This window comes from Centruroides sculpturatus, unplaced genomic scaffold (genome assembly GCF_000671375.1).
Source record: "Centruroides sculpturatus isolate CEXI.00-Female unplaced genomic scaffold, Cexi_2.0 scaffold49, whole genome shotgun sequence".
NCBI lineage: Eukaryota > Metazoa > Arthropoda > Arachnida > Scorpiones > Buthidae > Centruroides > Centruroides sculpturatus.
In genome coordinates, this window is record NW_019384317.1 from 277,216 (window position 1) to 293,432 (window position 16,217).

Genomic DNA, 16,217 nt, shown 5'->3' on the forward strand with positions numbered 1-16,217 from the left:
GATTTTTTTTCTATATAAATTACTGTGTTACGTGGATGTTAGTGTATGGGGGGGGTACACGACTATGTTCATCCTCTTTGAAGCTTAATAACTCCTGTGCTTTTTGTCGAAAATTTCTGAAATTTTGCAGGGAGGTTTGTGTATTAGGGAGATCGACGCTATTAAATTTTGGATGTAAAGGTCAACGGGGTGGAGAGATAAAGGGGGTCGTGTGTCGTATCTCCAGTGGGATCGGACTTAAATAAGATTTTACTCGTTATTAGCATTTATTTTCTTTTTATTTATAAAACTCATCTCTAACCTCAAAATTAAGCGTTTTGGAGTAATATATAAAGAAAGGGATCATCCATAAATTATCTAACGCTGTCGAGAGTCACGACAGTGAATACACGCCTAGTAAAAAGTCACTGACTGAGTGTATACAGGAATCATCGAGTTACCGAATTTCGGGAGTTTTCTTTATTGCAAATATACTTGAACCTTCACCTCTATTATTAAAACCATTTTTTTATTTTTATTTAAACGTAGCAAACAAGGTAATAATCATCAACGAAAACAAGCATACTGCACACCCTTCTAGCAATAATAGAGAGGTTGAGGCAGAAGTTCAAACGTTACTTGTACACGGCAAGTAGAAGTACGTACACGGTTTACCTTTTAACTCCCAATAAAAAATTGTTGCAGCGCACGTTCGCAACATCACGTGACTCGGTGAACATCGCGCATCGACTCACGGGAAGTTTGTTGAAAAAAATGGCGGATACATTTAACGTCGAGTGTTACCAGCGAAGGTAAATAAACAAATTAAACTATTTTAAAGTATTTATAGGATGTTTAATAACACTAAATAATTATTTTTAATTAGCGTGGTGTCTCCTACCGTATTAAATTGTTAACAACATGAACAATAATATAATTATAATACATATAGGCCTACAGTATTTTATTGACATTAAAAATATTGATTTTTTGCAAAAAATCTAAATTTTTATTAAAAAAAATGGTTTGCAATTGGAAATCTTTTAAACTCTTCACTCATTGCTTTTTGGTAAAACTTTAGACATTTCAAAATAAATAATTCATTGTCAGTAGTACTTAAATCGGTTAGATTTACCTTAGGTAGCCAAAATGGCGGCTCGTCTCTGATTCCAGTAAACAAAAGAAAGGAAACAGTGGGGACGCATGTTCAAACCTAACCAAACCTATTCTAATAATTTGGTTGGTAATAATTATGATAATTTATTAATTTGTAAAAATCATAATTTGTAATTATGATTTTTATAACTTGTAAGGCTCCAAATTGGAGAGGCTATGCCTCTCCAAGTTATAAAAAATTTGACATAATTCAAAATAAATTCATCTGCAAAATTTTTACTCTAGAATATAACATTCCTGGATATGCACTTAGGCTAGAACTTAACAAGTTCAAATTAACTCCCTTCTTTGTTAAAAGGTTCAACAATTTTCTTCTCAAGATTAGAGATAATGGAAATTTACCTTCTGAATTGTTGTTCTTGTTATATCAAAAAATCCTGTTAAAATCTACAAAAAAGTTCTTGGGTGAACCAAATGACAAGTATTGTCAACGACTTTGGTGTTTCTATAACTCCACTGCTGATAAAATCAGAAACTAGCGACCTGATTAAAACTTATCTAATCCAAAATACATAGGAAATTTCTCTATCTCAAGACATTGGAGAAATGTACAACACAAAAGAACCAGAGTGGTACAGCATTATTCTGGATTACCCTTTTAATAATAACTACATGTTATCGAATATGCCATTTGCAATCAAGAAATTTTTTTATCCAACTTAGATTAAATAAAAAGATTATTATGGTAAATAATAAAATTTATGAATTCTTGGAAACATACTGTCCAAGATGCAAAGAAATATTGACTAAACTTCATGTTTTGTGAGTGCAAGGAAGGCCAGAAACTAAGAATTAATGGTGAACTGAATCAACTAAATACCTTTAAGGATGAAAATCAAATGTATCTATTATTTCATTTAGCAAACACTACAATGATATACCAATTGTATAATTTTGTAAAAACTTTTTCTAATCAGCCTTTCTAATTTTATGTAACAAACCTGATATTCATTAGTATTGTAATTATAGAATACTTATTTTTACATGATTATTGTTAATGTTGATATAAGTTAATTTGATATAATGTAAGTCTAACACCCTGTTATAACAGGCTATGGCCTATTATGATTAATAAATTCATTTAAATTTGGATTTGGATTAAATAAACAATAAATAATTAAATAATAAATATTTTTTTTACATTTTTTAAGAATATATTTTGACATTAAATAAAGAATGAATAAATAAATAACATTTTTTTTACATTTTTTAAGAATATATAAATTAGAATGCCGGCTACCATCCGAAAAAAGTCAAAAAGACACTTACATCACCACGTGCACTAACTCGCGCTTTCACAACTTCTAAATTTTCATTCATAAAACCAGATAATGGATTCCGAAACGAAACTATCTGAGCCATGGAGGACGCCATGTTGCTTTCAACCGTAAACTACTGCTACAAGCGGCCGTTTTTGCCGTTCGATGGCGCGCACTCCGAACGGAATTTAGGAACGCGTTCCGCAGGAATTTTTAAACGGATGTCGCTCGCGCGAAGTTACTTGGAGGAATAGAAGAACACACCCCTATAGATACAGAAAAAGATACGAAACATCTAAAGGAGGTAATATGAACTCTCTCTCTCGCGTCAGGGTTAGAAATAATCTTAGGTTAAGATTTAGAATTAAGATTAGGTTTAGATTCATACTTTTGTATAATTTTATATTTTTGATTCATTAAATGTTTTGATTTGTTTTATAAAATGGTTTGGTTAATATTGGTTAGTCCTACTTAATCTCATTTAAACGTCCTTCGCTCCTCCTACTCACAAGTTAAGGATAACGCGTGTTAATCCGCGTGTAAAAGAACTGATTAACTGGTGTCGGGAATCCTGACGATTACGCGATCCTCTAATTTCGCTTTCAATTAATTAACATTCAAACTAAGTCGATTTTCTTTGAATAGAAAAACCATTGTTAGACAAACCACTTACTCNGTTTTATGATGTGCTACGCAATGTCGTCCTGAACAACAGTCTTAATATTTTTTTTGTTAAATAATTATATAGAAAGTATAGGAGAAATAATGTATCAAAAACAAAGAATAACTTATGTAAAAATATTCTTTTGAATCTTTCATTAGCAATTAAAACATGAAAGTTTTATGATATGCTACACAATGTTGTCCTGAACAACAGTCTTAATGTAATTGTTCCTGAAATTTTTGCCACTTTGAAAAACATTTTAACATTTCAATAGTTGTTAAAAGAAAAAATTTCAATTGGACTTTACAAGAATTAAGAATTTCGGTTGTGTGGTATATTATTAAAAGAAATTATATCTGAAAATGTCCAGTGTTACAATATAAATACTATATCTTACTTACTCCCTAAGATTTTATAAATTTACATTTATACCTTACTGCATGTAAAGAATACAGAACAGAAATTCCTTATAGGCCTAGAGAGAAGTACTTTCATTTGCAATGTCACGAGATAGTACGTCATGTTCCATAGATTTTACATTCAGACAAGAATCCTGTTGATCTCTACCTGAATTTGAAAACTTCTTATTTATATTTATTATGTATTCATCTCTGTTTTCATTTTCTGGAGTTCTTTTATCCCCTCCTCTATATTCCAAACTGCTTTTACTGAAGGCACTATTGACTGTGTTTGAATGTAGAAGAGTTAAAGCTGTTCTTAAAGCTAAAAGTTCTTAAAGCTGAAGATGTCTTTCCAGCAATTGCAATATGTAATTTTTCAGATTTTTCTACAATAACATTTACTGAATCCCCATGAATGGTTTTATCCTCATGCAATTTTTTGTTTTCTATATCTGCATAATGCCATGATAAAGATGGAAGACCTGTATCTTCAAACACGAATGAAAAATAAATAAGTAATTTCTCGATAAGATGTAGGAAGAGTCTGTCTGGGTACAAGGAAGCTGTTGTACGAATTTAATGATGACGCCAGGAAAATATATTTCGAAACCAACGCAGTAGTTTAGTGTGCTTCTCCTGCCCTTTCTCTTTGTGTTTTTCCACGACAAAATTTGAGTTTCTCGTGCAGTGTTTACGTATTATTACATTGGGCGAAGGAATCAGAATATCTTGCATCTGCGCAGAGACGAGCATTCGATTTATTGTGCGCTCAACAGACTCGTTTTCATTTCGTTTGGGAAATCGATAAATGGCAAACTTCATGAGGAATCTTGTTAACCTTTGAAGCTTTTCTACAGGCCTCTCGTCCAGGTTTTTTGGCTGATGAAGAATAAAGGTGGATGGTGTTTTCTGATGTGTTTGATTTTCAGCGTAATAAGTGGTTTCCCATATCATACTATTTATGCTTGTTTCTTCACATTTGTCGTCTGAGATGCACGGCCGAACATTTGGGAAACGTTGCTCTTGCAACGTGTTGTGCATCTCCCACCAATAACACAATTCGTTCATTTTGATTACTTCCTCACGATATAATTTATCAGAATGATTGTGATCTGATAGAGGAGGAATCGTAATATCATCACCAATTTTTGATGAGGCCTGTTGGAAGTTTGCATAAGTACACACTTTCTTTTTTATAGGATAGACGGAATCGTCTATAGTGCCGCCATCTTCTATTGGGTGTACTTTTCTATTACGGCAAAACACTTTGAATCTCTTGAAACACTTCTTTCTATAAGAAGAAATTGAAATTTGTTGTTATATTTCAATAAACAAATTGTAAATTTGATGATAGTTTGGAAACAAAAACTTGATATTTGATTACTGGATGTTAACCTCTACAAGGCCAATATTTGATTAAGATTATATATATACATATGTATTCTTGTCTATGTGGTATTCCTTGAGCCTATCTGTAGACAGCAAACACCTTTCAATTGCTGCTGTTACTAGATGTTTTCCGACAGTTGTTTTAGCTGACAAAAGGCAGCTAGTGTGAAACTTGTAGCGTGTGTAAATAGTCCTTACCGTATTTCATAAAAGCCAAAACAAATTGTTTATAACTTTATTATGAAATAGAGAAGCCATCAATAAAACTTCTAAAATAGCTATCTAAAACAGTCAATTATCAAGTTTCGGTTATAAAATGATGAATTCAATTTTGGTGCAGCACCTTAATAAAGGAGACAAGTGGTTTCGGATAAATCAAAACAGGAAATCTCCATCGATTGAAGGCTTTAAGGAAGCCAACAACAAGGCTGATTAGCCAAAGAGGGTGTCTCCCGGAGGAGTTTGTATTGGAAATATTCTCCTACTTACACATTACAAACACGAAGGAATCCCGGAGAATTTCACAAGATTAGCTGAAACCGCGACTATCTATCTATCGGTGTTTAATCTTTCTTACCACGAAGAAAAGACTTAAAACTAAAAATATTTTCATTTAAACTTACTTTAAAATGAAAGAAAACATTTTTCTTTTGAAATCGCCGAACCAAAAATAAAATCGCATTCAATCTTAAGAAAGAACTAACTACAACAATCGTTTAGTGTAATTGTCAACTAGCAATTGTTGAAGGATCACTACGTCATTTGCCTTTAAAATTGCATACAAAGGGCGAAAAGAAGGCATTTTTATGTGTCAATCGCGGGTTCTGTCAGAATTAACCAAATTTATGTAATAAATGTAACTTTTTAGCATTTTTATTTTGTTGGCTTGAACTGTAATTTACTTGAAATGAAAACATTCATTTAAGTTTATTATTTGAAGAATAGAAGTCGTTAAATGAAATTGTTTTCATTTCTCTTGCAGTCAGGTAGAATTTGTGGGTCTCGACGCCAGTTTGTGAGCTCTTGGATAATCGCAAAGTTTTTCGAGGATTACGTATCTTTACTTAAGTGTGTGGTATCTTTAGATTCGTGTTGATGTGTAGAAAGTGATGATATCATCAGTTTGAGTGTGGGGTTGAAATTTCTGCAGCTGCGAAGGTTCGAAGTAGTGGAAGTTCGAAGACCGGTCATCCGGACATCGATGACCGATCTTCCGGAACTGAAAGTGGACTTTTATTGTGCACCCGGTTGTGAGTACTGTCTGAAATTTTTGAGGTCGTAGGATTCGAGTTAAGTGAGATTTAGTGACTTTTTATACCCAGTATGGGCGGGTTTTGGAGGGCTGTATCGGGCCCAATTTTATTGATTTTTAAAATTTGAAAGTACCATCTGAAAAAGGATGTCTTCAGCATAGAAATTAAAAAATTTGGTAAAGTTCACTTCATTAGTTATTATTATAGAACGATTTTAGTTTTTGAAATTTTTGCCTCACTGGAAAAATTTTCAACTTTTGGCGGTAGTTGTCATAGCTACGTCCGGGATCCCATAGCGACAATATTCAACATTTGCCGCGGGTGGAAATCTCAAGGACTCTATGAAGAAAGGAAGAGTCTGATATTTTTTACTCGCTTGTTCTGGGAAAGTGACTGTCTACCTTCTTGTAGTGAGGCCCGCTATTTGGTAGTATGGCTTCTAAGCCACCATCAATGGGAACACGGGCGGCTCGAGAGGATGGAGTGGATGGAAGAAGAGGGGGGTGGATGGGCTCGAGTCCGAGCAAGAGGGATTATTCCCTTCCCTTGCAAGTCGGCAGGAGGAGGGGAAGGATGCAACAGTCATCACTGCTAAGCAGTTTGAAGCTGAACTGTTACAATATTTCAAAGCTAATTCCGGATCGAAGATCGGTTCGAGGGACCACATCTCGCAGATTATGGGAAAGGTTTCGAGGATAATAGATTTATTGTCTAGGAGAGATGATATCTACAAGATGGTATAAAGGATAACCTGGATAACTGGATTAGCCGAAACCGCGATTATCTATCTGTTGGTGTTTAATCTTTCTTACCACGAAGAAAAGACTTAAAACTAAAAATATTTTCATTTAAACTTACTTTAAAATGAAAGAAAACATTTTTCTTTTCAAATCGCCGAACCAAAAATAAAATCGCATTCAATCTTAAGAAAGAACTAACTACAACAATCGTTTAGTGTAATTGTCAACTAGCAATTGTTGAAGGATCACTACGTCATTTGCCTTTAAAATTGCATACACAGGGCAAAAAGAAGGCATTTTTATGTGTCAATCGCGGGTTCTGTCAGAATTAATCAAATTTATGTAATAAATGTAACTTTTTAGCATTTTTATTTTGTTGGCTTGAACTGTAATTTACTTGAAATGAAAACATTCATTTAAGTTTCTTATTTGAAGAATAAAAGTCGTTAAACGAAATTGTTTTCATTTCTCTTGCGGCCACTCACACAGACACAAAGAGAAACTAATTTTGACAAAATAAACCCACAGATTAAATATCTCTACAAGATTGAATAAACCTACGCTCAAACGGATGTTTTTACACCCACATTGAATCTATTTTAGAGCGACGGATAATCTAAAGTACAGTACATATGAAATTCTTTTCTAGACATAAATGAGATGTCAAAACGAAAATATAATTGAATTAGTTTTTAGATTGTATTTTCCGCGTTGCTTATCATTTATGGCTACAGGCAAGAAGAATAACTGAATAAGTTTCGTGCAGTTCTAAAATTTAAACATTTTGAAATGCTCGCAGTTGATGTAATTTCTAATATACAAAGAGTTAATTACAGTGATAATGATTAATTTCTTAGTTCAAAGATATAATAATTTGCTGAAAACATACATGCTGCATATTCAAAATGTCTACTGACTCAGCAAAAGTTAGTGAAATATGTCATCTACCAGCACCTAAGGATATAACGGAACCTTAACGGAATTGTAAAATATTTAGGATCTAAATATTTTACAATTCCGTTAAGGATTCATAACTTAGTCGATAAAACTCAACCTACGTCTATTGTTAAAAAATAATATAGCATTTTATTGGTTAGAGAAACAGTAGTCCGAATTTCAATCATTAAAAGATATAAAAAAACAATGCTTTAGTTTTAACTTATTTCGATCCCAAGCAGTCTACAACATTATCAATGGATAGTTCAAAAGATGCAGTTGATACAGTCATCTTACAAAAGAGGAGACCCACAGCACACTCATCAAAGTCATTGACAGAGTATCAGTCACGTTACGCACAAATAGAAAAAGAGCTGTATGCAATTCCGTATTGTAATCGGTTTTTCGTCAATATATTTACGGTCAAAATGTCATTGCGGAAATTGATCATAAACCTTTGGAGACATTATTTAAGAAACCATTGTCTGAAGTACCAGTGCGTCTACAACGTATGATGTTGAATCTGCAACAATATGATCTGAGTGTTACGTATAAACCGGGCAAATTCTGTTCATAGCAGATACTTTAAGGAGGGCCCCAGTAAATCTGCCCAATGCAATGTTCTCTACAGGAGGATCTCCGTATACATGCAAACTTATTGATGACTAATCTTGCAGTTCTCCTGAACGTCTAGACGAGATTAAGCTAGCGACCCTGATGGATGCAGATCTTCAAGTCATTATAAAATATTGTCTTAATGAGTGGCCAACATCAAAAAACAAGCTTGAATGTCAATTAAAACCTTACTTTAATATACATCAAGAACTCCATGTCATCGATGGTTTAAGGTTGTCTACTTGTAATTCCTTTAAGCCTTCGTCCCAAAATATTAGACATTATTCAGGAAGGTCATTTAGGCATCGAAAAATGCCAAAGACAAACAAGAAGTGTTTTGTATTGGTCAAACTTAAATGTCGATATAAAAAACAAAGTAGAACAATGTCATGCCTGCATTAAATTTAGAAGACAAATAATGCAGAGTCTCTTATTCCACATGAGCATGTCAATCTGCCATGGCAAAAAGTGGTCATAAAGTTTTTGTTTATTATATAGATAATATTACTTATTTGCTAGTCATAAACTATTTTTTATAAATATTTCGAATTAGTCTCAGTCCCAATAATGTTAAACTGGTCGACGGCCGAATGGCCGAGCGGTCAAGGTGGCAGCCTACCGTTCCGGGGGACCCGGGATAGAATCCGGACGGGTCAAGGAATCCCAGGAATTTTTCGGAGGGTGGTCCATTCGGATATGTCGGACCCCGTCCCTCACCACCCGGTCGCCCCATTGTGGGCGTGGCCGAACCCATAATGGGCATGCTATAAGAGGCCCTCTTATAGCATGCCCATTATGCTCCTTTTTTATACTCACTTTTATTTTTTATACTTTTAGTTTTTATACTTTTGAAAGAACGTGCTATGTTCTAAAAGTTGCTATTGTAGTGACTTGTCACTACGATTGGGAGCACTGGCCAGATGCCGGCGCTCGACGGTCCGCCGTTCACGTTTTGGGCTGAATACGACGGCCGCAATCTCTCTAATCACAGTAAGCGACACAGAGATAATGGGTCTATTGCCTCCTAAAGCTTCTTTAATATAGCTGATAAATAATATCGATTTCAGACCACATTATTGACTTTTTGAATTAGGACCAACAAAGCGAGCATGCGACTGAGTCCAGTCGAACGTTGTTGAAATCCGTCACACAGCCGAGGATTGGGGATTCGAGTCTATCGTTACAACACACAAAATTATAATATTTAAATCTAATAAAACGGAAATATATAAATTTATTCGTGGTAGAAATATTTTAACATAATAAGGACCATATCCGAATCACGCTCAATTACGATTATTGGAAAATTTGGCCCGATGCTCACGAACGCCATTTTGATATCCGGCGTCTCATCGGAGCCGATGATGGCGATTCACACGTGAGCGATAAAATACCGTCATGGTCTTATACAGCAGGAATTTTTCTTTTTGCGTATTTATTATACAAGTTGTTATTGGTGAAATTATCCCATAATAAATTATACTTCAAATTTTAGTTACTTTTTAGTGACTAGTACGAAGAAATTATCGTCATGCTCATTAAGAAAATTATATTCTTCCTTAATTCTATTTTTCAATGAGGAAAAATAATAGAGTAAAAAGATGATTAAATAGTATGAGGAAAAAGATTAAAGTTTTTAAATTACGTACTTTACTTTTCTAATTTTTAGATTTATATAACAGATGTAGGTGGCAACATGTCCAAAATGGCGACACCCTTGGAAAGTGATATTTTTAGATGAGGCAATTATTATTTTTTACATTTCGTTAAAGTAACGTAAGTAGAGATTTCGATTATATAACATTGTATTCGTTTACATTATAGAAATATAATTATCGTTCAAAGTTTGATTTATATTAGCATTAAACATTTACGCAGTTGGAAGTAAGCAGAACATAATATATAAGAAGTAATTCATAACACACAATCTATGAGTTTTAGGTAAAAGTTTACTATTAATAGATCACGTGCTTTTTTTTTATATAAATGAAATGAAATGTGTACACCTTTCAGATAATTGTTTGGTATACTTGCAGGTACAATTGCAGAGGTGAATGATTCTTTTGACAACCTTAACAGAGCTGTAGACTATAACCATAAGAGCAAAAATGTCAAAGGAATCATACCTCTACATGCAACCCTTCGTAAGACATAGCCCCAAAGTCAGCCTAACTCCAGGGTGCGATCGTGTGAAGGGTCGCATGTAGCGGTATGGTTCCTTTCACATTTTTATGGTCTGCGGCTCTGTTATGGTTCTAACTGTCATTTACATCTGAAATTTTACCAGTTATTTATAATAAATACACCCGTGCTTTCTCTCTTTTTTAAAGAGACGTGTGGCGGAGTCTTGTACGATGCGAGGATACATTCCACGTTATAGGAAATTGTGTTATAGAGACGTGCATTATCAGATGATTTTATGCAAGTTTAAACCTAGAAGTTGAAGAAGAAAACATATACCTCTGAACAACAAAATTAGAATTTTGTATAAGTGTCAGATGCAACTTTTTTATTGCGTTATACAAATTCAGGGAGCATATTACAGTAGAACCTCGAAAACTCGGCTCTCGATAACCCGGCATTTTCACAAACTCGGCCACCCTTCGGTCCACATTAGGCCGAGTGTTCGAGGTTCTACTGTATACGGAAGTTCACTGTATATGATGGACATTTGTAAAACACATAGACTTACCTTATTTTCTTATAAATATATTCTAGAAGCATTATTATAAAATGTCTTTCAGAAGATATTCATATGGAATTTCTTATCCTATAGGAAAAATAGTTGACAAGCAAAACAGCAAATATAACATTTCAGTGTTATTGACAGAAAATTGGACAATCAAATACAGAGATTTGTATTTAAAACAATTTTTTTTAAATATATGTTGGAATACAAAATGATCTATTATATTCAAGTAATTATTAACATTTTGTATCTTTGTAACTAATGTGAAGTCAAATGAATATAAATCATAATACAGTGGTACCTCAGGATACGAAATTAATCCGTTCTGCCACTGAGATTGTATCAAGAAAATGTCGTAAGGTGAATCATTTTCCCCCATACGATTACATGTAAAACCAAATAATTCGTTCCAACACGAAAAACACACTCAAATTAAAGCTAAGTAATACATTAAAAATAATAACTATAGTAAGGAAACACTGAAAAATGCATTTTGTAGTTGTAAATGTATAAGTAATCGTAATAGAATAATAATTGATTGAAAAAAAATGTAGTTTTATTTGCACTTTACCTTTGAGGATAGACGAGGTGGAGGTGTAAATTGGTGGTAGAAGAGAGAGAGAAGGGAAATGATACTAAAACTTAACTTACATAACATAATGTAACAATAACTTAAAAATAACTTAGAAAAAATTTTAAAAAATTAGTGTTGTTTTATATATTTTTTATTTTTATTCACTGCTTTTTGCTTTCTTTCCTTCACTTCTACCAGCAAGTTCACTGGATAGAGGTTGCTTGGTAAAATATCTATCCAAAGAGGTTTGGCATTGCCTACTTTTTAAAATGTTTCTAAAATGACTTTGTCATTACTCCAAGCAGCAATACAGCCAGTGTGAACCTTTTCGGGATGTTTCTTTTCAATAAAATCAGACACTTTCTGATAATACCTCAAGATTTCCTTTATCGAGTGAGATCCTTCCACGACGAAGCAAACATATGGACTGAGACCGATGAACAGAAGTGAATAAAAAATGGGGCTGCGAACTAATGTAACGTCGTATGGTGAGATTTTGTTCGTATCGTGGAGCAAAAATATGTTCGAATTTCATGTCGTATCCTGAAAATTTCGTATGCTGGAGCGTTCGTATCCTGAGGTACCACTGTATGCACATTTGAAATTTAGCAGTCAAAATAGAAATTTATTTTTAACTGTTGGTATGCTTTGAAAAGGAAATAAAAATCTGAGAAAGTATAGAAAAAATTATGCTTTATTGAGATAAAAATTTCAGAATCATATTTCAGTTAAATTAAACATTTTTAAGGTTTCATTTACATGAAATGTTTATTTTATATTTTAGAATGTGTAAGTTTATGTGTGAATGATTTGTTTGTATATTATTATTATGGTGGTGTTGGAGTATTTACTACACAGTTTATATACTAGAGTCTAGTTTTATGACTGAAGTCAAAGAATAACTATAGAAAACATGTTTTGTTTACATGCTGTTTGTTTATATATGTGTTTAAGAATATCCATTGTAATGCTTTGAGACTTTTGTGTAGTGTGACACCCAGACAAGAAAGGCCTATTGGCATAATAAATATCTTATTCTCCACAGACGCTTTACTTCAAGTTCTGAGTATTTACTAATTTTTTCAGCATATGTATTTTGTTTATTGTGGGTGTTTGGTACAGTTATGTCTGATATATGTGATTTTCTTTCATTTGTCAATGAATGTGATGTATTATTTTGTCTTCAGTTGTGATGTGATCATAATATATTTTATAGTATATTTATCAGAAGGAGTTTTTTAGTTTTTTGTTCACACTGGATATTGGTTTTGTATGCATTATATATGTGAGAATATGGGCAAGGTTGTTATACCCTCTAGTCGTCAGGATCATTAGTCCTGCTCACTTCGTCGAAGGATGGCTTAAAATATAGAATGTCATCCGTATCTCTCCATTCGTTTGACTGTCAGGACTGACACCAGCTAGGGTAGAAGTTTTGCACTCTAACTCACGATCTTATGATCTAGATTTTAATGGAGGGCTATATTCTATTGAGTGGGTAGGAGTTGTGGGTAAGTTCTGATCATAGTGGGGTGAATGTCCGTATTCAACAAAGGGATCAAACAAGTTAACAAATAACAAAAGGATTTAATGAGTAAAATAAAACAAAGAGATACATAATATAACATATTGTAAATTGAGTCTATCTAGAATACTTCTAAACGTGAGAGAGAGAGAGAGAGAATTTACAATTGGTTAAAATGATGATAATACCTCTGTCGATGTATAGAGCTTTTCTTCTAATATGTGGAGAATGACTTGGTGAATGTGAGATGAATGCTGGAGAGTCAGAGCTGGACTATCTTCTTTTTCTATCAGTATGGCAGACATGAATTCCGATTGACTGTCTGTCGTTTATGGCAGACTCTTATTGTTCTGGACTGCTGTTAATATGACAATGTCTAATTTTTGTGGACTGCCCCGAACTTGTGACTTTTTCCCCTTTTTATTCTAAGTTTCCAACAATCAGATTTTAATATTCTGATCATCTGACAGGACATAAATCTGACGCAAGAGACAGATGTTTGTCAGATATTTGCGATAACAACTTTCCAAGGGAAATTCTACTTCCCTTTTCCCACAATGATGAATGTCTATTTTATCGCTAAAATATTACATTGAAATTATTAATCAAGTGGGTAAATCTAAGACTGTGATAAATAAAACGAATAAATTTTCAAATAAAGTGCTCTCCACTCTCACAATAGTATATTTTGTTTATGTTGTTTTCTATAACCATCTGAGATGTGTATTTGTGTGTTTTTTGGGGTATAGATGTTTGGCTAGTTCCTGGTGCAAATTTTTTGTACCAGAAATTTGGATTTTGTCTGCACCTGGTGTCTTTCAACTGTATGTTCTTTGTATTGCATGTTGTTGTTGTCGTGTATGTTCATTTTGATATGGCATGATTAATGTCTTGTGTATGTTTTCTTCTTCATCTTTGTATTTGACTGGATTGGACCAAAGAGCAGACCAATACTGTGTTGTTTTTATGTTGATGTGCCATTGTGCTGAGATTGTAAGGTGGGTTTAGTATGTAGTAAGGGCTGGCGAGCAATTTTATACAAGCCTGGGGATAGAACAGGGTCCTTTTGCCTCTTAGCATTCTCCTTTTTGCCAATTTTGAGCAAATGAAATATGTAGAATATTTTTTATTAATAAAAGTAAAATCTTTAAGAGTTTATTTAATTAGTAAAAATAATATTATTCTAAATATCACTTATGGTAGCTGTTATTTCGTTACGAATGTATGTCTCTTTAATCCGACAAATTAAGTTTGGTAGACTATCAATACAGCTTTCAGGTTAGACACTTCTTTTATTGTTTTCACATATGCATTTCAGGCTTATATAAATGCTAAGCCCCTCTTCAGTGCAATACTACAAATTATTAAAAAAAACAACAGTTAGTGATTTGACAAAAATTTCTCGCATGTAGGTCATATTTACTGACATAAATCTATCATACTTAAAAATAGTCATATTTATACATACATATGGTTCTGTCTTCTATTGATAAAACCACGGTGTATAATGTACAACATTGGAAAGAGTTTTTAATACAGCCATTAAAAACATCTAAAATACACTTTCCTAACATTCATACAGAAAACCTAATATATTAATATTTTTTCATAATTTTTTTTCATAACATATTCCAATAAAACAACAATGTAATACAATACATACCTACTTTAACATGTGCTCATAAAATCTTATATAAGTACAACTTTTAAAGAATTTATATTTTCTACAACATAACGTTGCAGTAACTGTAATCATAATCATTTTTTTACTGGTTAATTACATGCATTATAGTGATATTAAAATCATTTTCAAGAGAATACATACATTATTTCATCATTTCACAATATATTACCTATCATTTTCTCATATAATACTTTGTATAACCAATACACTACAATCACTTTTTTATTTTAGTGCCCTGTATCATATTGTACCACTGTTGATCTATTAATAATAACGTACAACTACACACCGGAGTTTGCTAAATATTATGTACCTCCGAAACCTTTAACCGATGTGAATAAATTTAACATTACTAATGTTTTCAGACCCCTCCTGGGTCCTTCTTCAGGTAAAAATCGTCAAATTAATTTTATATACCACTCCTGATTCTTTTAAATTATCAATATTCGTTTTATATTTATTATTATTATTATTATTGCAAATATTACGTGAAATTTTATTGGCCAAAGATGGGGCCAAAACAATATTTTCTTTTTTTAAAAACTTACTACAACTATTGTAAACATTATTGATATAAGGAAAACCTTTATAATTCTTATCTTTTTTATATTTGATATTAAATCTGTTTTTATAATACTGGTTGTGCCACATTTTTAACTTGTAACTAGGTTAATTATTTGAAATAAATTTATTCTCTAATTCTTTTAATTCAATTTTACGATTTATATTATTAGTAGCTCTTGTATATATATTTTTCAGACCCATTATGTAGGTGTTCTTTTTTATAGTTTCAGAAATGCAAGATTGATAATTAATGGTTTTATTGACGTTATGTGGTTTTTTAAACGTTTTAAAAGAAAATTTGTCTATTTCATTAGTTATTGTTATATCTAAAAAATTTATTTGGTTATATTTCTCTAATTCAATTTCAAATTTTATATCTTCATTTATATTATTTATAGTATTTAATATTATTGTATCATTTGTTATTTTATTATTACAAATTAATAAGTAGTAGTGATGTGCCGGATTGTTAAAAATGTATATCCGCGGATACGGATCATTAGTGTCTAGATCCATGGATAAGGATCTCAACTTTCGTACTCAGTCGGCGCCGGTGCATGTGACCTTGGACCGATAGTTGATCCTTTGTGTTAGTAACGTGACGTGTTTTGACTTGCACTGTGCGTGGTTTTGCTTATAGTTTAGTGTGACACGGAATAGCGTAGATCAACGGTGGGCAACCCCCGGCCCGCGGGCCAGCTATGGCTTGCGAAAAGTTTCTATCCGGCCCGCGAGATGTTTAGAAGAAATTATAAAAAACAAAGAGATA

General features: G+C 32.8%; 2 protein-coding genes across 5 annotated transcripts in view; one reads left to right on the forward strand and one right to left on the reverse strand.

Moving 5' to 3' along the window:
• The first annotated feature begins 749 nt into the window (after nucleotides 1–749).
• LOC111623866 (transcription termination factor 3, mitochondrial-like) overlaps nucleotides 750–16,217 on the forward strand; it is a 20,570-nt gene continuing 5,102 nt past the window's right edge. The window contains exons 1-2 of one of the 4 annotated variants that reach the window (XM_023366587.1): nucleotides 750–791; nucleotides 10,082–10,188. The gene's annotated coding sequence lies outside the window, so the exon portion shown is untranslated. Of the gene's footprint in view, nucleotides 792–9,852; nucleotides 10,189–10,208; nucleotides 10,354–16,217 lie in introns of those variants that run through there. The other 3 variants (XM_023366600.1, XM_023366595.1, XM_023366617.1) reach the window with 3 other exon arrangements.
• Nucleotides 3,271–5,593, reverse strand: LOC111623894. The gene is made up of 2 exons (XM_023366628.1): nucleotides 5,492–5,593; nucleotides 3,271–4,770 (listed from the first exon to the last, which is right to left on the reverse strand). The coding sequence occupies exons 1-2, from the start codon at nucleotides 5,548–5,550 to the stop codon at nucleotides 4,056–4,058; spliced, it is 774 nt and encodes a 257-aa protein (XP_023222396.1). The 5' UTR covers nucleotides 5,551–5,593; the 3' UTR covers nucleotides 3,271–4,055.